Genomic DNA, 21,170 nt, shown 5'->3' with positions numbered 1-21,170 from the left:
TGTTTGCGTTGATTTTTTGAACAAAGTTGTAAAATAACTAAAAAACATCTCATAAATTCTAAATTCTATAGAAAATATAGTGCACCTCTTTTGTCTCCTAGTTTTTACACCTAATTTATTATTGTTTCTTATGTCAGCAAGCCACAATTTTTCATACTATGTCAATAAGCATATATAATATATAATTTGTTGTACTCTGTATCTCACATTTGATTAAATTCTTTATTTGTACGATCATCCACTAAGGGATTATCTTATACGGGATCATTGGGATCATCCTCTATGAAATCTCCTAAGAATGCATCCTAAACTGGATCTTTTTCATCATCATTGGTGGTCGTTTGACAACTAATTCCATGATTTGTAGGGTCATATATATCGTTAAGAATTTTGTTGAAATTGTTCATTTTTCCTATGAAGTTTTTGTAGTATCTCTTAGAACTTTATTGTGATCTTGTATGTTTTTGTGTGTTATTTTATACCTATATTATGAATATGTTTCATTTAAGCTTTTATCTTTTTGTTTTTATATGCAATTAATAGGTGATAATTGATATGACTATTTGTTGTATTATTAAATACGATTTTAAAATTATTTGTATATTATTAATTGTAGGTGTTTGTGGGTCCAAGTTATTCAATATATTTATTTTTTTTTTGTTTTTTGTGTAGGTTTTTTTAGAGGCATCCACATGGCACTAAGGAGAAGCCTTTTGGATCCTCCATTATATATATATAAATTTTTTGTGTAGATTTTTTTATAGGCATCCACGTGGCACCAAGGAGAAGCCTTTTGGATCCTCTATTATATATATATATATAGATATATAGATATAGATAGATAGATTGATGATGATATATATCGTCACGGAATCACGCATAAACTTACAATTATAGATATAAGTATAGATAGATATGTTATTTACGTATTTATTTTTTGAAATTGTGTTATTTCTAAAAAAACTCAGATTTTCTTAAAACATCTAATAACCAAATGGCTAAAAGTTCTCAAACAACTCGGATAATGTGGAAAGACTATTTCTCTACTCTTTAGTACCATAGATAATTCTTCAAAACCCTTTTCTAAGGTAAATGTAATATATTTAGAATATAAAATAATTTTATAACAAGTCCAAATCCCACTTCTTCTGGTCCCAAACTGCTGCTGCTTCTACTCCTTCCTTCCTTGTTTTGGGGTATTTGTCGTCAGGAGTACAAGATGACCAATAAAAGAGAAAATATTAAGTGGTTTGTACACACCACATCATTCAGCTGCTGTGATGCGCACAAACCACTGAACGAACGATATGTGATACTTTTTCTTCTTCTTCTAGTGAAAGTAATAGTTGGTAAACTCTCCGAAAGCTTCGTCTCCAATAAATCTTCTCTCTTTCTTCAAAATTTAGAATTGAAACTTGCTCTTATCAATGACCTAGACTATGTTTGGTGAGGCAGTCTGTCCAGCGGTACCGCTAGCGAACTCACTTTGCGGGACCGTTTCGCCAAATGACCCAATAAACTGGGTGATACCACCCGCATAAGCGGATGGTACCGTCCAACAAAAACAAGCTCCCATTAGGAGTTTGTTGCGAAGCGTATAGCTTTTGGTCGTGGCTCCTACGTCCAAAAGCTACAATTTTTTATTAATTTAATATTTTTGGGCGTGGACCCCACATATTTAAGTAATTAAAAAATAAAAATATTACTTAATGTAAATTAAAGTTTTTACATTCGTTCTTTTATATTTATATACAAATATTATAACGCATATTATTTTATTCATTTTAGTATATTAATATTATACATATTGTATACAAATATTATAAATATTGTTCACAAAATTAATTAATTCAAAAAATAAAATTATAAATTACTTATTTGTAATTTTTAGTAAATTAAATTTGTCTAAAAAATATTTAAAATTAAAAAATACAAACAAAATACATTTTACACAACTTAACGACTATCAACAGTTCATCGTTCTAGCAAACACTTCACAACTTATTTCATAGCTTTAAGCTCAACTATTTTCCACAACTTAACAGTTAGCGTTGAAAATCAACACATTCGCTTTGTCAAACACACACCTAACAAATGCCATGAGAAAAATGTGAGGCACCGATGCATATGTTGTAATTCTTTTAAATGAAAAGGGCATATATATATAACTTTGTAATTTCTATCCTTATTCTTGAATTTTTTTCCTAACCGTTGTTATTGGAATAAGTTTGTTCTAGCCATTCTTGTTGGAATAAGTCTTATAATTGCCCGAGAATGAAAGATAGCTTAGTTGGTCAGGTTATCTGCCCAGAACCTTGAGATCTAGAGTTCTATTCTCATCAGGGGGGTTTGGGATTTGGATAGCAGGGTTCTATTCTCATCAAGGGGGTTTGAGATTTGATTAGTTTTCCATGTGTTGTGGTGGCGGGGGTTCTATTCTCATCAGGGGGTTTGGGATTTGATTAGTTTTCCATGTGTTGTGGTGGCTTAGCGTGTGTGTGACCGGTGGATCTTTAAAAAAAAGAAAAAAAAGTCTTATAATTGCCCCATAATATTGCTCTATAAACATTCCACCACAACAAAGAACAAACCAGGCATGTTGTTTGTAGCTATAGAGAGAATAAACAACATTTATTATACTAAGATAAGCATTTAAGCAACAGCTATTTTGACCTCTGCAATATAAGTGCTTGCAATGGATTCTTCATCACAATAGTGAACTCCTGCTTCTCAGATAAATCAACATCATCTCCATCTTTAGCTTTCCACTCAAAATTCCAAACCAAATTTGCCACAAAATACTCCAAATGAAGCATTGCCAATCCAAATCCAGGACACATCCTCCTCCCAGCCCCAAATGGCATCATCTTAATCTCTTTACTTCCTGTTATATCAAACACCACTTCACCATCACTACTCAAAAACCTCTCTGGCCTGAACTCCATAGGATCTTCCCACACCTTTGGGTCCCAACCCATCTCTGCTACCATGAAATTGACAGTTCCTTTTTTGGGTATCAAGTATGTATCCAGCACCACATCCTCTGTCACCGCATGAGGCAGCACAAAATGTCCGGGAGGGTGACGTCTCAAGCCCTCCAAAACCACTGCTTTAAGGTATGGCATCTTCTGCAAGTCATCTTCTTTTACCACCACATCTCCTTCACCATCTCCCACAACCCCTTTAATTTCTCTGAATAGCTTCTCTTGTATGTGTTGGTATTTCACCAAATTAGCCATAATCCATTGCAATGCAGTCGAAGTAGTATCGGTGCCTCCATTCAAGAACTCCGAGCACAGAGCTATCATTTCCCCTTCATCAAGCTTTCTCTTCTCTTGCGGAAGCTCCAGATCGAACAATGTATCGACATACGACAACACATACTCTTCTTTGTCCTCCTTTGACTTACTCAAACTCTCTTGCTTTACAGTCTTTCGTGCCCGAATTAGAGGAATCAGTATTCCTTCTTGATCTTTACAGAGCTTCAAGAACTCCTCCCACCGCTTCCGAAGCAGAAACTTAGTCACACTAGGCCAGAAATTCAATACATTGAATATACCCAAATTCAAGATCAAGCGTCGCTGGACCTCCTCGATTTCCTTAATCTTGCTTTCGCTAAGCTTGTCACCAAAACACATAAGCACCAACAAGCAAAACATTGCGAATTGAAAATGCTCCATCACACGAATTGGCTCACCAGTTTTGGAATCCGAGACAAGCCGATCCATCAGGATTTGCAAAACCCACTTGCGGGCGTGAGAATAAGTTCTCACGCGAGACGGATTGAGAATCTCTGCAGTGAGATTACGCCGGAGGAGACGCCAATTAGGGCCGTAGAAAGCGGAGTTGATGTTACACTGATTGCGACTGAGTATCTTCCCCGTGGTGAGAGCCGGTGGACGGTCCGCAAAAACGGCACCGTTGTGGACCAAAGCTTGGTGAGCGAGGTAGCGGTCGGCGATGAAGATGGCGGGGCGAGACCTGATTCTGAGAGTGACTATTGGACCGAGCTTGGCATGGAGTGACCGGAGAATTGATTCGACGTCTGTTGAAGTTTTGCGAAGCCAGAAGAGGCCGCCGATGATGGGAATCCTCCGAGGGCCAGGAGGGAGTTTGTGATTGGGGGACAAGAGGCTGATGAAAGCTTTGAGAAGAACAGCAACGGAGAATGAAATCAAAACAACAAACCAGAAATTCATTTTTTGCGCAGAGACTGGGTGAGTGTGAGTGATTGTCAAGGCTTGATATTGGATTTTATGCAGATGTTTTTGTGTGGTCGTCAAGGCATGAGAGTGTGTTACGTGTGGAAGAGTGATTTGTGAGTTGTGGTATGTGATTAAATCACACCATTAGATTTTATTTATGTTTTTTCTGAACTAACACAATTTTAAAAATCAAGATAACACATATGTCAAGTTTGGTAATAAAACCTATATATATATATATATATATATATATATTACGTATTTCTAAAATTGCTATTTCTGAAGGGGAAAAAAAATCTCAGATTTTCCTTAAAAGAAAAAAAATTAACATTAGAAGTTAGAACATAACATGATGGGACCCAATGAACAAATTTCAAAATTCAATTATTTCTTTTTCTTAAAACATATATTAATAAAAGGCTCCGATAATACTGCAAGACTATTTTCAAGAATTGAATCTTACGTAACAATTCCTACAAACTGACCACTGATTTATTTGTTCCTCTACTCTTCAGCACCATAGATAACATTTCAAAACCCTTTTTCTAAATTATATGTAATATATATATGTAGAATCTAAAAGAATGTTGAAACAAGTCCAAATCCCAGTTCTTCTGCTCCCAAACTGCTGCTGCTACTACTCCTTCCTTGTTTTGGGCTTTTTATCGTCCGGAATACAAGATGACCAATAAAGTGGCACAAGGGTGCATGCTGCCTGTATCAGAAGGGCAAGCGGAAAGCCAGAAAAATCATTCTCCGTGATCCCAAGATAAGATGCAAGTGCAACACCAAGGTATCCGCTTACTATAAACGCCAGGGCTATCGCAGACATTACAAATGCCATGAGGGATCCCTCACAACCTGGTGGGCAGAGCTGTGCCATCAAAACACTAAATGGAAGGATCTTGAAGAAGAACAGAACCTCTAAAAGGCTTGAAAAAATGACAACGTAGAATGAGTCTGGCACCCCCATCTCCCGATAAATTCCCCTCACAAACAACACATCTGAAACCATGAATACTGCCATCAGTACCTGGATAGCTGCAATTAGTTTCCGTTGTGGGACTGATTTTAAGCGACCATTATAAATGATGCTCCACAGAAGCATTGCTGCCTGGCCAAACACCTTGGAAATCCCCAGTATTGTGGAATCAATCTTTAAGTGTTGCGTTTGGTAAAAAAACATTGTGCCCGTCAGTACTGGAATTATTGCAAAAGATGCAGCAAACCATCCTATTGCGTATGCAATCTCAGGTTTTCTTAGCACAACTGACAGCTCTGAAAGTTGTTTTCTAATCCCAACCTTAGATGAACTTTTTGGGAGGCCAAGGGAGCTTTCACTAACAGTGATTGTTATGAAAAATTGGATTGCAACAAGAAGACCAAAAAAGAGGAACATTGAACGAGGAGAGAATCTCGAAATGGCAACACCAACTACTAGGTTTCCAATAACTCCACCAATAGAGGATGCCATCCAAACAAATGACTGAAGCTCACCTGAAGAAGATGACTGAGACTTTCCAGATGATGCACCACCTTCTTTTCCCATCTCAGCAACAATTGCATCATTTGCAACCTCCGCTATTGAAGCACCCAGGTTACTAAGGAGGAGATACAAGCTCATGGTGGAGATGGAAATGCCTGAGGTTGGAAGGACTGCTATAGCGAGCCATGACACTGCTTGTAACAAAGCTGCAGCAACAATGAGCAGTAACAATTAGGAGTGGGAAATATACAATAAAATACAAAATACACATCTGGAGGAATCTCAACCAGCTAGCTCATAATTGGACTAAAAATTCAAAGGCATCGTTTCAGAAAACTAATTCCGAGTGAGCACATATTTGCCAGATAGGTCAGTACCAAGGGGAAGCAAGATTCAGTACGACTGTGGATACTGGCACTAAAAAAACTGTGTGTCTGTAGGTAAATAAAAATTCTTAAAACATTCAGAAGACACTAGACTGTTTTATCTGGAAGTGACTCTCAGATCCTCAAACCATGCTCGTTTCTGCTAACTCATGAATCGTGTTATTAAAAAGCACATTATTTCTCTAACTCACAAGTCACATCCCATATAATGACCAAGGAAAGAACCTCAAAATGTTTCTAAGGCCACATATACAAATCACTTAACACAAATGCCTGATACTAGTCATCTTCTCTTCAGTATTCCTAACAAATGTCCAGTTACCAGTAGTAAAAAAAAAGGTTAAATGGGCAGGGTATGCAAATCACAAGAAGAAGCTGCTCCTAAAGGCTTATGTTTCTCCACATGCAGTCCAGGATGGCATTATGATCCAGCATTATCTAAATAAAAAACCGCTGAAGGCTAAAGTATTTCTACTATGAAGTAGTCTCAACATAAAAAGAACCAAAAAGAAATTCTTGCCAAAAAAATAATGACAGAAGGATAGACAGCCTCCCAAAAGGAGAAAAAAGAAAAGGAAAGGAGAAGGCGACGAAGTAGAATTGAATCTGCTTCTTTGTTATCCTGGTAAGTGGTATCCTATTTGACAAGAAAGGAAACTTAAAACAAAAAAGGAAAGAAGAAGAGAAGAAGACAACATCAAATTAAATCTCCTTCTATGTTGTCTTGGTATAATGGTATCATATACTATGACATCAGTGAAACTGGTCCAAAGCCAATCCCAAAGACAAGATAACCAACTTCCACACAACAAATTATGCAGACAATGATATGTAAAGAGAGATGGGACAAAGAAACCTAATTGTGGAAAGACATAACTAAGTAAAAGATATAGCTAATACTAAGAACAGCGAAAGGCCAAGATACCAGAACATGGTGAAAGCGTGACTGCAAAACCTATTAAGCCAAGAGATATTGATTTATTGTACGAAAAATATAATTTTAAGTAGATTTGGTGTAGTTCGAAAAAAAAAAGTGTCTTTGCTTGTCGTGCTGAAATCACAAATAAATAAATGTCTCCAATCAAGTAGGTAAGGGCATTAATCTCAATCTTTGGGACTTCTAAATTGAACACTTAAAAACTTCTATCACAGACTCTCATCAACACATGTATCTTTCTAAGCAAATCATATCCCACAAAGAAGAGAGCCATTTCCCTCAATTCATCAACGAGCAAGCATCATTGTATGAAAACCAGCAAAGGAGCTTCCCACAATATGGAATACAGGAGGTGATGAACTCACTCGTATCCAAAGTTGCTATGGGATGCCAAGACCTTCCGCGATAATGTCAACTAGATTCTAATACACAAAGATTAGGGTTTCCAAAGCTTCACTAAGATTTTCATTTTGCCCTAAATTTAACAAGAATTTTAGAAGCTAAGAAACTCATTAATATTGGGGTCAAGACCATACATCTTCCTTCCAGCACCTAAAATTCCTGGCTTTCCTATGATTTGCGAGTAATTAAAACATTTTTAGAGGAATTGAATCTCTGCTAAAGTAGCATGTACACACTGACTTCCCAATTAAAGAATATATAAAACAATCACTAATATAGGCATCGCTGTTGCCATCAATTTATACGACCAAATAAAAGTAACCACCGAAATGAATCAAAATCATGCGAAATTCAATTCAAGATTGACAACAAGTGAAAAAGAAAAATATGCATAGAAATCAAAAAAGAAATTCAATGATTCTAGTCACCTCCAATTGCGATATAAGGAACCCGGTGCTGGCCTGAGATGTAGACGGCATCAGAGACGACGCCGTATAGGGGCTTGCCGACCATGGGGAGATTTGCGGAGTTCTGGAGGATCTGCAGAGTCGAGGGGTCCACATTGAGACCATCCTTCAAGAAAAAGTTAACAGCCATCCATGGAAAGCACCTGAACCCCTGAACCCAGAATCCGAACCCGAGAAGCCTCCGGATCGGAATCTCGGTGCTTCCTTTACGGTCGGTTGCACCAGAAGTCGATACCATTTTTCTTTAATTTCGTAAAAAAAAAATAAAAAATTGTACTACAGAATCAGAGATGGTATTGCTGCCGGTGGTTTGGTTTTGCCCCAATTTTTTTGGAAGGTTTGTAAGAATGAAAGAGAGGTTATCTGATAAGGTGGTGCGTGGCGCTTTTATTTATATTTTTGGAAGGTTAGTGGCGGTCTATGGTGACGACACGTGGCGGCGGTGATGTGTCACCGCCTTTAAACCCAATGAGATAGACAAGTATGGTGTTAAAGACTTAAAGTATGGAGAATTAGAGTTTGATCTCGCAATTAGAAAGACTGGTTTCAGCCTATGGTTTCTTTGCAGTAACATTGACTACCACAACTTAGCCCACAAAACAGTCTACTTAGTATAGTGAAATAGATCAATAAAGACTTTGATCAACTTTAATTGTACTTTATGGTAATGTCCAAAGAGAATGGAACAATACAAAGTAGCTTTGCCGAAAGTTGAAGGAAAATGGAGCCTTCATTACTGGAATTTATCAAAAATAAGAATAAAAATGATTGAACTTATCCAAAACTTTAGCAACATTTTTATATCTTAAAATAATGAACCACCATAGAATGAAAAAGAAAAGAGAAGGGTAAAAAGTTCCACAGGGTCACTATAATTTATAAATATCATTACAACATCTGCTGATTTTGAGGAAAAAGAAATATAGAAAAATAAATTTACACATTGAGTTTGGCTATGAAGGTCTGGAGATTCTTTGCTTTGGTGGTCTCTCTCTAGAGGAAAGACCACAATGTGACTTGCATGCCTACTCACTCCCTTAACCAGACAATTTGCAGGAACATTCCCACCATCAAACTTTCAAAAATAGGGAGTAAAAACTGATTGATGAATATGTGGAAGGTACAAAATATATTACAAACCGTTTCACAAGGAATCAACAATGATCCAGAGGATGTCACAAGCACAAACATAACATAATAGGGTACAAATTGTTCCCCAAAAAATATTGCTTTCCTTTGTATAATCGCGACGCCAAAACAGCCAACAAAGCAAAATCAACGTAATAGCGAGGATTAAAATAAATTATAACTAAATCCGGCTATCAGAGCAAAGTTTTCCATTTTCCCCTTATTTTAATTTGTGAATGAAGATTCAACCCATGAAAAATTTAAGCATAAACCTGCAAAAATATTACAGCAAGTATTTCTCAACGACAGTACGACCAAACTTCTCTTGAACATCCTTTGGAGTTTCAATCTGAAAATTTCAAAAAAAAAAAAGTAAAATTGTTCAGCATGAAATTCTGTGGAAAAGTAAACGCGGATGGAAGGAAATGACACTCGTGGAATTATAAGTCCAGGCACTTACAGCATTCAACGCTTTAAAGACTGCCTTAACTGTGTTATGAGGATTTCTTGAGCCGACAACCTAGCAAGAAGGTTGAGGTAAGAAAAAGAGAATAATGCAAGCAATAGCAAACAACCAAGTAATCGAGATTCAGATCATCGAGCCATTACCTTTGATTTTACATTTTTGAAACCAGCCAAATGCAGAATAGTTTGGACAATTCTTCCAGCTTTCATACCTGTCGTGGTTGAGGCTGGCCAGAGATAAACCTGAGGAAAGTACAAAGTTCAAACCAAACTAAAAGGAGCCGAAAACGACTTTTGAAGCAGGGAGGGAGAAGGGAAAGGCACGAAGAGATCAGTGAGATTAAGCGAATACCTTAGTTTTCTTATATTCAGTTTGTACTGCATGTGCAATTGTGTGGTTCTCATGCCGTTCTACATAGTGGAGGTTCTGAAAACATTTCTCATAGGCCTGTTTGTTGTTGAATCAAATCAGCAAATGTAAACAATAACTTTGCTAATAAAACTAAAATGAAGACAACTGGAGAGCACATGGTCAAACAAGAAGTCAGTAGATTCCAGGTAAATGACACACTCAGTAATTGGGAAATGCTCATTAAAGCACAAAATCTAACATGGCCCAGAATTACCAGTGGAGGAAAGGTCATATCTTGTGCAAACATGCAATAGATGGAGTAGACAAGCTTATTTAAACACAAAACCCGTCCTTTTACAAGATTTCAGCAACAAGATCAAATGGCGGGCTGTTTACAGGATGACCTAGGTCTAGAGAACTATGGTTGAAACCCCAACTTAGAACCTTAATTTGCATGAAGACAATAAGTTTTTGAAATTAATTTGTCTCCGTCATGTGTTCACAGCAGCAAACATTAAGCTATTTTTTCATCTTTCAAAACATATCAACAAGAAACTAAGAAAGAACCCACTTGACATACTCATATGGACCCACAAATGAGAGAACATATGCTAGACCTAATCCACCCAGTAGTTGGCTGGTTTCTAAAACACTGTGGATTTCATAATCCCTGAAGTTCCATACTCAAAAATATTCTCATTTCCGATTGCAATTAAAATTTTTGTCATGTTTCTTTTCAATTTCCGCAAATGACAGGCTTCTGCCTTAACTGAATCAAGATATTAGGGCATTATTAGAGGTTGCACAAGAGAATATATGTAGCTAATACAGCAAAATTAATTGATCAGATGCAATCATTTTTTTCAAGAAAAACATATCTCGTAAAGAGGTTTCAAAACTCCCACTCCGCCCAACATTCTAAAAGCAAACTTTAATGCAATACAATAACATCAATGATTAAAAATTAGGAGGAAAAAAGTGAGAATAGATTTGACATTATAACTACTCTATGTGAACTTACATTATAAAGATGTTTGCAATGAAAATTAACATAAAAAACTCGATGAGTTGATTAGTTTAATGACTATTTGCTGTTTGAACAATTCATTTCATAAGCCATAGATGCAATCTTTTTCCACCTTCCTATGTGTGCAGGTGAGTAAGCAAATACAAATGTACAAGTTTGAGAGCATGCAAAAATATTATGAATCACGTTGTACCAACATAATTATTCCAGTTGTAATAGTGAAAAATCAACCGAAACAGATGCACCATCTTCAATGGTCTACCAACATTTGGGAAAGCAATTTTGTTAAAATATACTATATCAGAATATCTGATTCTACTATTTTTTTCTTTTTAAAAGCAGACAAACTGAGAAATGTTATTGAGAATCCAAGCTTTTTTCAAGCATCAAGATATGAGAGGGCCTAGAAAAACATCAGCCTTTTGCACAAAATCCACATGGATTATCTGGATTTTTGACTGGAAACAATTTGACAATGACTTATATCAGAGCTGCTAAACTAAATTAAAGGACTGACTTCAGAGATTAAAAATAATATTAATGCTGTCTCACTTATGCTTCTGCACCATAGATAAAGCATAACTATGTGAATCATCAATAAATAGATTGGCCCTTCTGCGAATTTACAACACCAACCATTAATGCTTTCTTTCCTTACAAGTGCAACTAGATCTATCTGCTACTAATGAAGGTTTTGCAAGCCAGCCTAGTCAGCTTCCCCCAGTTTAATCCTAGTAGTTTTATAAATGCTATCTTAAAATCTGTTTACAGATAATTCAAATACTTCTTTCCATTTACACAGATACGTTTCCTCCTTTTTTGATTGCGAAATACTCTCACTCACCAGTATTGAATATTAATATTAACAGAATTCCTTGGTACAGACACAAGAAAGTTTCATATCATATACATCTCAAACACACACAAAAGATTGTCTGTCCATGGACAGGCACACTCATGTAGGATAGGTAAGTAAGACCAGAAGAGAGAGACCAGAAGAGAGAGAGATGAGGAGTCAAGCTGTTAATACAGCTAATTTAATTAAGATTGCCATAATCACAAGAGAAGGATCATTTGCACCCCAAAAGGGTCACATTGCATGTATTTAAGTTGTTTTTCTTATTATCTTGTCATCCAGTCACATACTGAACCTATTAAATTACATGCTACAAGCAAAGTCCAACACTGATCTAGGAGTATCCAGGGAATTGAAAAGAAAACTCTAACTTTTTATTTTGAAAAATACATATTAAGTGCAGTACGTCCCAGAAGCAGCGTATGTAATACACATAAGGCTAACAACAACATATGCTTCAGGTATGGATGAAAAGATCAAACAATATGCAGCCAAATGTATATGAACAAATAGTGATTGGATAATTCAATGATTGGTTTAAGAGCCTGGCACTGGCTATCATGCACATCATAACCTACAAAACAATCGGAAAATATGCGGGCCTCAGAGCCTAAATATGATACCTTCTGTAGAGCGATAGGACTTGCTGGGCCTTTGGCTTTTGCAAAACCAACAACCCCGTTATAGTTACCACAAGCCAACAAAACAGTATACTTGAATATTCTCGCACCCTGGAAAATATACGAGAGAACTTAGAATCAACCTTTTTTTTTTCTGGAGAAAGAGAGAGAGATGAAAGGTAATAGGACAATACCTTGGTGACTTTACAGGTTCGCATGACATCTATCGGTTTCACATCAAACCCCTGGCAATAATCAACCGCAACTTGAATTATCTATACAATTGAGTTACGAAGATGCAGAAAACTAGAATGAAGAAAGCCCAACAATATACTAAATAAGGGAACCATTTTAAACAAAGAAAAATTCTGATAAAATATGATCCAGAATGTGAAAGAAGAGGTCAAGTAAAAGGCAATTAGGCATAGACATCAACATAATGCTGATGCCTGAGAATTTTTATCAACTAGACTACTAGAGGTACAAGTTACCTCTGCATGGCCATCATTTGAAGTTCAACAGTTCATACAGTTGAGATATCCAACATAAAGAAAGAAATTTAGCCGACCATACTCCTTGTCATTAAACTCCCCTAAAAAGCATAATCTAAAAAAGTTACTACGTATTCCATCAAACATTATGTTTATGTGGCTATCTCATCATTCGGAAGAAAAAATGTTCTCCTTTTCACTTTTCTTCTACTGTTCAACAGCGATGGGGGATTCCATGCCATTAGGTGTTTTACAAAGACCATGATATAAAAGGTCATGGTAAGTTTATCTGTATACATGGCTCCATGTATCTAAGAAAATAATTTTCAATAAATCACCCATTGAATTAGTTATCACTTGGCAACATTAGAGACAAATTAATCAACTAAGAGTCTAAGACTATAGATGAAATTGTTAAATGCATTTAAAATTGCAATTTTCCTCAATGCACCAACAGGAGAAGTGCCAAGAAGAAAACATTATTCAAGTTAAATGATTGTGAAGAGGACAGATCTAGGAAACCTGCCTAGAAGAAAAATCAATCCTTGGAAAGGCAATTCATCCAGCAGCATGCAAACAGCAAGGTTATCAAGTTCTCATCCCTCAACTCTATTAAACAAACCAACATGTAGAGTACTTTTCAACGACAGGTTAGATGCATGCCCTTCACTACATTTGAACTTTTGAATGAAGATGGAAATTTATTGCCGGGCATCAAGGGGGGGGGGGGGGTGCCAGTATACCACCCTAAAAGTGCAAGTCGGTAAGAAAAAACAAAACTAAGATACATCATGGTATTATAGGGCATCGGAAACCTTACTTTCACGAGGAACCTAATTACAATTTCAAAAGTTGTAAAAAAAATTCATCCAAAGCTTTTACTAACTGAATCTCCAAATAACAAATAAACTTTTAATTCTTTCCCACCATTTTCCAGGAAGGAACCCAAGGATAGACCCATTTGAACTTATTATTCCCTAGCCTCACAATACATCATTGCCTCATAGTAACTTGCATTTAGAAAAATATCATCTAAAAGCTATTTTTAAGGTCTATCTGCATCATTGATAGTTTATTGTCTCAAATATATTTAGCCCATTAGCACAGGAGCTACATTTTCACAACTAAACATATAAGTAAGCAATTGCAGGTCTCACAGAATCTTTCTATGACCCACATGATACTCTCCTAATTGATGGTAAGAAACTTTTCACTTTTTCAGTGCATTTGTATGGCTTCATGTACTTACAGGATCACTCATATTGAAGTTATATTTCTCAAATACACCATATTTATCGGGTATAATCGCACATAAATGCACATGAAGATTATTCTATCAGTATAAAATTTCTTTTGGGTGGTAGGTTAGGCAACTTCAATGACTCCACCTTGGTATTTCGGGAGATTTAAAAAAAAAAATCAATACTCACATGAAGCAATAGAAAGCAACACATCTATCTTCAGGCGCACATATCACACATCTATCAATTTCACATCCTATAGGACCTAAATCTTTAAAATTTTGTAAGTACAATAAGCCATGTCCCTGTTGCATTAAAACATCCCAGCTTATCATAACTCCCACTGGTTGTTTAGGAATTCCTTCATTTCCTGATAGTTGAGTAAGGCCAGTGAAAGCTAAGAAATAGAAGGAGACGGGAGTGGCAAACTCACCCTAATTTCGAACAGTTATGTCAAACGTTATTCTAATACAGGACTCAATAAATAAAGAATATGGCAATATGGTCCTTGTCTTGCACCTAGAATAACTAGGAAGTAGAGAGTAAGTTTAGGAAACAGCTGTGTACATAGCATGATGGCGCATGTACTTACTTTTCTGTACATAGGTCTTCTTTTCTTCTCTGTCAATTCATTCCTCTCCTCTGCAAGGTCTCTGATCTCCTCTTCCAGAAGCTTTCCCTTCTTTCCAAATGTATGATCCAACTCTGCTAGCTTCTCCTCAAGTTTCTTGTCAATACGATAGAGTTTCTCGAGCAATATGTCATCCTTCTCTTTCATATCATCAAACTCCTCATCCTCATCTTCATCAGCTGCCCCTCGTATCATTAGCTTTTCCTTTTCAAATCCAGCATTCTCTGACATATCGGCATCAGGGCCACCTTGCTCATGCTGTATAAGTCCAAAATTGGCAGGGTTATTGGGATCGTAGGCTTCCTTCCATTCCACTAATCTCATTGCCCTATTCAGTTTCTGTTGAAGGATGAATTTATCCTTTCCTTCTGCAACTTTTAAGCGATTCATCAGGTCACCAATTACCCTGTACTCCGGGCGAAGTGGAAAATGTTTCTCCTCAAATTTGTCAATTTTATTCATCCATTTGAAAGCATCATCAAGTGTTTCTGTCAAAAAGCATCCAAGTGGAATATAATTCATTTCAAGCACAACAGAAATTAGTCAAAGAACAGGGAAAAGAAGCAATGCTACAATCATCAAACAAAAATAAGAGCATCACAGACATTCTTCTTATACACAAATAAATACATACAAATATACATATAGACATAGTTGAGTCAGAAGAAAAAAAATTTCTCTGAACGTACCAGCATCAGCGAAGTGCTTGAGCAAATCCTCGTGACGCTTAAACTTCTTTTCAAATTGCTCGCGCCGCTTTTGCACAGCTTCCCTGGAGAACCTCTCATCGTCATCATCGCTATCCGAATCTGTAGGCTCCTCATATTGATTCAAATCACCAGTCTCCTTGAGTTTCTCCTTCTCCAGCTTCTCTATCAAGGGTCCCACCCCCATGTAATCCTCCTCATCTTCTTTATCAATGTCCGTGGTGTCCAAACCAGCTCTTACCCTGGACTCGCGCTCACGCTGCCTGTCGCGCTCAACCTCCGCCAACAGGTCCTGGACAACACGGGATGATGCAGCCGAAGACATGGAGAATGATTTGGAGAATCCAGGTGTTTGGAGGGAAGGAAAGTGAGTGAAAGCGGACCATTGACGCGACAATAAGGTGGGGATTGGAACTGAGGGTTTCGGGTGTCTCTTGAGAACAAAATGGTGGTGGAGGAGAAGGCGGGACCAAGTGAAAGGATGGGACTTGGGAGGCATTGCTATCTGCTCGTGCTCATTTCAACCTAGACAGAAAAACAAAGAAAATTTGAGACTGTGGGAAAGTTCTAACAGGAAGTTGCACACTTGCACCCTCTAGGGTACGCAGGGTTTTAACCTTGTGGGTTTTAGGCTTTTATTTCCCAAAATACGACACCGTTTAGGTTTCTCTCGGTCAAGCCCCTGGAGTTCTGGACCATTTAGTATAGTTGTCTAAAGTGACCCAATGGGCAGACTCTTCATTTGGGCCTATGATGAGTCACGGCCCATCACAAGTCCATTGTTTGCCCATCTCCCGAGTTCATCATTCTAGATAACCGCACCGAATCTCTTTTAGGTGGCACATGTATGCAGTATGCACGTGATCTTGTGAAGATATTTAATGAAGAAGAAGAAACGCCGGTGGACCGGATCTTGTCTCGAGAAAAATTTCAACGACCCTACAGGTCAAACCCGGCCCATTTATGGACAATACTACAATAGGCTGGGCCTGAGTAAAGTAAGCGAGTAAGGGAAGGACAGCAAACCCTAACACCAACATATTGCGTAAAAATTGGATTAGCTGTGTTTATACTCTGCAGTCGGGGAGAGGAAAATGTCGTCGGAGGAGCAGAAGATCTCCGATGGAACCCCGCCGACGCAGGAAGTGCAGTCTCTCGCCATCAATGAACAGGCTCCAAGATTCCCTACTCTGTAAGCTGTATTCTGTAAACTTATAATCTTTGTAATGAATGTGTTGTTGTTGTGGCTTGGAGGGGTTTTGAATTGAATTTAGGGTTTGACGATGGTTTAGTGATGATCAGGTCGTTGACTGAGGAGGAGAGAGCAAGAGGAGAGAGGAGGTTTGATCAGGTATTTAGCGTAGGTGAGGAGTGTATTCAGGATTACGAGCTCTTCAATCTTCTTGCCAAGAAAGATCAACCAATCTGTTATGACGGATTTGAGCCGTCCGGAAGAATGCATATTGCCCAGGTATGTCGTCATTACTCTGTATGTATTTGAAAGTTCTCATTCTCGTTTTATCTTCGCATTGGCTTACATAGCTTAGCTTTTGCACAGTAGAGATCAAGTTTTTGTGCCAGAGATCATTAAATCGCGTATTTAATTAAAAAAACGAAATGGAAAAAAATGTTGCTGCAAGATTTGATTGAAATAAAAGCAATTGGAACATTTCAAAATGGGTTCAATGGTTTGATCATTGAAATATGATCCTTTAACGTCGATTTTAAGACTATGCTTGTTAGTTGGGTAGTCGTACATGCCAATGAGTTTGAATCTTTCCCTAAATATTTTTGAGTGTATATTTTTTCTTTCCTTAATGCTGTTTTTATTTACTGAACAGGGAGTAATGAAGGCAATTAATGTAAATAAACTGACCGGTGCTGGTTGCAAAGTGAAAATATGGATTGCAGATTGGTTTGCACAGCTAAACAACAAAGTGGGGGGCGACTTAAAGAAGATTCAAACAGTTGGTCGTTATTTGATTGAGATTTGGAAAGCTGTTGGCATGAAACTTGAGGATGGTAAAGTTGAATTCTTGTGGTCTTCTGAAGAAATCAACTCCAGGGCAGCTGAGTACTGGCCTCTAGTTATGGATATAGCTCGCAGGAATAAGCTTCCTAGAATTATGAGGTGTAGGGTTAAGATTCCTATTTTCCCCTATCTTTTTCAGTTTCCCCAAAATATCCATGAAGCTTGAACTCAAAGTATGATTATGTCCTATCCTAGGTGTTGTCAAATTATGGGTCGCAGCGAAACAGATGAGTTGGCAGCAAGCCAGATATTCTACCCTTGCATGCAGTGTGCCGACATATTTTTCCTCAAGGTACAAGTAGTTTTTGTGATGATCTGGTGGATGTCAGTTTGCTTGCTAGCATGGTAATATTTCGATGAAATCGTTTGGATTTTAGCAATAGGTGTTATTCTGACTTCTGAGATTGCGTAAATGCATAAAGCAGAGAAACTTTTTGAAATTCATGTGCTGTCACACAACTCATCTCATGCATTCTATGAGGTTTTCTCTTTCTTGTTATTTACCATTGCTTCTATAATCTACCCGACAACCTCTTTCAAACATGGCTCAGTAATATTTGATACACTTTTCGAAGGTTTTTTTTTCTTTTCTATTTTCTTTATTTTTTTGGACCTTCCAATTTAATTGTTATTTTTGCACAAACCTAATACCAGTCTTTGCTAAGTGTGGTGATTGTGATTTGATCTTTACTCGTTATTAACTTTATTTTCTGTCAGTGGTGATATGACCATTATAACTTGAGATGCTGCAGCTTTCCCCAGTCATATTATAGTGATCAACTTTATGGTGAATATGGATGGGCAATTGGGCATATAACTTTAAAACCTGCACAAAATGTTTCATTCTACATGATAATCAATTTTCTGTTGGCCAGCAATGTGTATTCCTTTTCTTTTCCAAGTAATAATAATAGTAGTTGATGTGATAGTATAAAATCTGGAAAATATTTGTGCAAATATAGGCATGGTTACTAAACTAGGGCAGGAAAATTTTCTTGATATTTAGTTTAAGGTTGGATTTACATTCAAAAAAAAAGGTTAAACAATTCCTGTGCACAAGGTTCCCGCAGTGGGCAGGGTCAATGACATATAGGATGTATGTAGACTTACCCAACATAATATATGGAGAGGTTGGTTACAGGAATTGAACCCATAACCTCTAGGTTGCTTCCCTGCATAAATATGGGCATATCATGCTAATCCCGAATTTACATTTACATTGGTGGGGGTGGCTCGGCATAGAGAAAATACAAGATATCCATTGTTTCTCAAGTCAATCATGTGATGGTACCGTCTATGACTTTGTTATAAAATCATTACGGCTTTGTAGAAAGACTGATTGACTGCATGCGATGGATGAAATTTTATGTTGGCCCATAATATATAACCCGTGAATGCATTTTATTCTTTTATATTCTTTTTTATGTGCTTTTGTGGTATATATCTGCTGTTGTTTTATTGTACTCATCATCGAATTGATTTGACCTACAGGCTGATATATGCCAGTTGGGCATGGATCAAAGAAAAGTTAATGTACTTGCAAGAGAGTACTGTGATGACATAAAGAGAAAAAACAAGCCTATAATCTTATCCCATCGTATGGTTCAATACTTCATGCTAATTTGTCGAAAATACATTGTGAATTCTGTAGGTTCTTTATGGAAACGTTTATGGACTTGGTTATTGTGAATGCAGACATGCTACCGGGATTGCAGCAAGGGCAAGAAAAGATGTCAAAAAGTGACCCATCCTCTTCCATCTACATGGAAGATGAGGAGGTATATGGTTGTTTTGCGCTAGGGAATTTTTGTTTGCCAATTTTCGTAATTGATAATTTGATATCATGTTTCATTTTGGATGTTGTGACTGTGATTCTTCTTTTTATTGATGTCATAGGCAGAAGTAAATGCGAAGATAAAGAAAGCGTACTGTCCGCCAATGATTGTTGAAGGAAATCCTTGTCTGGAGTATATCAAATACATCATCTTTCCATGGTTTCATGAGTTCAGCGTGAAGCGTAGTGTAGAAAATGGTGGAAACAAGTGAGTTGTGTTGAATTCTGAACTAAATTAGGTGCCTCTACTTTATATCTTATTAGTTATTTTCTCTTGGATAGAGTCAGGACCATTGTGTGCAATTCTTCGATCTCATTCACTTATCTAAACTCTCAAGACTTGATATAGTTTCTAGTATTTCTAATCATTTTTCTTCATGTGCCATCTGTTCTGACAATGCTGATGCAATGGTGCTATGAAGATGGATAATCTAATGAGTTCATGTGATATTGTATAAACTCAGGACCTACAATATCTATGAAGAACTTGTTGCTGACTATGAAAAGGGTCAATTACATCCAGCTGACCTGAAAATTGCTTTGCAAGGTGCTTTAAACAGGATTTTGCAAGTAAGCATTTCTAATACCCTTTTATGACTAATCACGGAGTAATCAATTGCTGTGCAAAGTCTCAGACCTTTAAATTCTTCTCTGCGTTAAAAAAAAGTTAGATTCGTGGATATTGTGTTAGAAATAAAGCATATCAAATTACTTTGACTTGAATTGTGTGCTGATGTAAAGAATTGAATGTTCGAAAATTTTATAGAGAATCCATTGAGTGTTTTTTTCCTTTCTTGAATGGGGGGGAAGACACAACATTACAACCCATGATAGTGGGATCAAAGCCATATCTAATTGGAATCAAATTATTGTACCCAAGATTTGCTCTTGGCCATGAAACTTCCGGAAAAGCATCAGAGGATCACCCCCAAGCTTGGTATCTTTTCACCTCAATAGGTCAAAGTACATTCTCAAACCAAAGGTGGACTAGTTTAGAGGTTGTTGATTTACGGGGATGACTTTTATTTGGTGAAACATAGTTGGCCAATTTGATATTTTGATGGCACATGTTAACCTTCCAATTTTCTGTATTTTGTTAGCTAATCATAATTCTTATGTTTCTTGCAGCCTGTACGTGATCATTTCAAATGCGATGCTAATGCTAAGGATCTTTTGATACGGGTCAAGGTTTGTGCATTTGTAATGCTTTGTTATTTTGTCTAAGAATAAGATTAGATAAACACCTTTTCTTTACTTCTTATAATGCCGTATCCTTTTCTTCAGCAAATCTGATTTCCTTCTGCTTTATTGGTATGCAGGGTTATAGGCTAACCAGGTGATTATGAAGAAGATTTGTTTTCTTCCTTCACTGATTTCTGCTCAAACGAATGCCTATTACTACATATGTTTAGATGTTGAAGGCAAATTAAATGGTGAAAGTTTTCCTTTGTTCAAGTGGTTAACTTTTTTTTTTTTTAAACTTCTATATTGAGATGAACTTTGCTGATTACATGAAAAGAGGTTACGGAGATAAACTTAGTTCATGTTGCTAATGGTACTGAGATATATCATGTCAGATTGTGAATTTTTCTCAACGGAAGTGCATTATCAATAACAGTGGATTTTATTGTACTTTACTTTTCCTTATATTTTAGCCAGTAAACCGGAGTTGCAATGTTCGGATAGGTACTGCAACAGCTTGTGAACTTAACATCTAAATGAAGGGATTGGGAAAGAAACTACAAGGTAGAACAATCTCATAGAAATATGGCCATTGTGATGGGAGCATTTTCAAGCTGCCATGTCTCTTCTTGCTCAAAGCCTCCTTTGTAATGACTTATTAGAGTAAGTGATGAATTGAGTATGCAGTTGTGGCAGAGGTGAATCTTAGGTGGGGTTATTA

At 37.0% G+C, this 21,170-nt stretch overlaps 4 protein-coding genes across 5 annotated transcripts; 1 reads left to right on the top strand and 3 right to left on the bottom strand.

The window, feature by feature from the left end:
- Positions 1 to 2,530: 2,530 nt before the first annotated feature.
- LOC120017182 (cytochrome P450 89A2-like) lies at positions 2,531 to 4,314 on the bottom strand. Its single transcript, XM_038870313.1, has one exon. It carries the CDS (start codon positions 4,197 to 4,199, stop codon positions 2,664 to 2,666), a length of 1,536 nt encoding a protein of 511 aa, XP_038726241.1. The 5' UTR covers positions 4,200 to 4,314; the 3' UTR covers positions 2,531 to 2,663.
- Positions 4,315 to 4,560: 246 nt separating this feature from the next.
- On the bottom strand, positions 4,561 to 8,357 carry LOC119980019 (probable folate-biopterin transporter 7). The gene is made up of 2 exons (XM_038822663.1): positions 7,845 to 8,357; positions 4,561 to 5,897 (listed from the first exon to the last, which is right to left on the bottom strand). Exons 1-2 carry the CDS (start codon positions 8,119 to 8,121, stop codon positions 4,843 to 4,845), a joined length of 1,332 nt encoding a protein of 443 aa, XP_038678591.1. The 5' UTR covers positions 8,122 to 8,357; the 3' UTR covers positions 4,561 to 4,842.
- A 611-nt stretch (positions 8,358 to 8,968) lies between these two features.
- LOC120017179 lies at positions 8,969 to 15,994 on the bottom strand. The gene is made up of 8 exons (XM_038870310.1): positions 15,384 to 15,994; positions 14,656 to 15,182; positions 12,526 to 12,576; positions 12,335 to 12,442; positions 9,829 to 9,924; positions 9,621 to 9,719; positions 9,472 to 9,531; positions 8,969 to 9,360 (listed from the first exon to the last, which is right to left on the bottom strand). Exons 1-8 carry the CDS (start codon positions 15,898 to 15,900, stop codon positions 9,295 to 9,297), a joined length of 1,524 nt encoding a protein of 507 aa, XP_038726238.1. The 5' UTR covers positions 15,901 to 15,994; the 3' UTR covers positions 8,969 to 9,294.
- Positions 15,995 to 16,402: 408 nt separating this feature from the next.
- LOC120016008 (tyrosine--tRNA ligase 1, cytoplasmic-like) lies at positions 16,403 to 20,899 on the top strand. Of its 2 annotated transcripts, none has more exons than XM_038868553.1 (10): positions 16,403 to 16,593; positions 16,704 to 16,872; positions 17,243 to 17,532; positions 17,629 to 17,725; positions 18,925 to 19,030; positions 19,129 to 19,211; positions 19,330 to 19,475; positions 19,732 to 19,837; positions 20,396 to 20,455; positions 20,587 to 20,899. In XM_038868553.1, the coding sequence occupies exons 1-10, from the start codon at positions 16,496 to 16,498 to the stop codon at positions 20,605 to 20,607; spliced, it is 1,176 nt and encodes a 391-aa protein (XP_038724481.1). In that variant the 5' UTR covers positions 16,403 to 16,495; the 3' UTR covers positions 20,608 to 20,899. The 2 variants fall into 2 exon arrangements, with proteins under 2 accessions (XP_038724481.1, XP_038724483.1); XM_038868555.1 differs by having other exon boundaries at positions 16,407 to 16,593; positions 16,694 to 16,872.
- The last annotated feature ends 271 nt before the right edge of the window (positions 20,900 to 21,170 follow it).

This window comes from Tripterygium wilfordii, chromosome 15 (assembly GCF_013401445.1).
Source record: "Tripterygium wilfordii isolate XIE 37 chromosome 15, ASM1340144v1, whole genome shotgun sequence".
Classification (NCBI taxonomy): domain Eukaryota; kingdom Viridiplantae; phylum Streptophyta; class Magnoliopsida; order Celastrales; family Celastraceae; genus Tripterygium; species Tripterygium wilfordii.
Note: the sequence above shows the minus strand (reverse complement) of the source record. Positions and strands in the feature narration are given on the sequence as shown.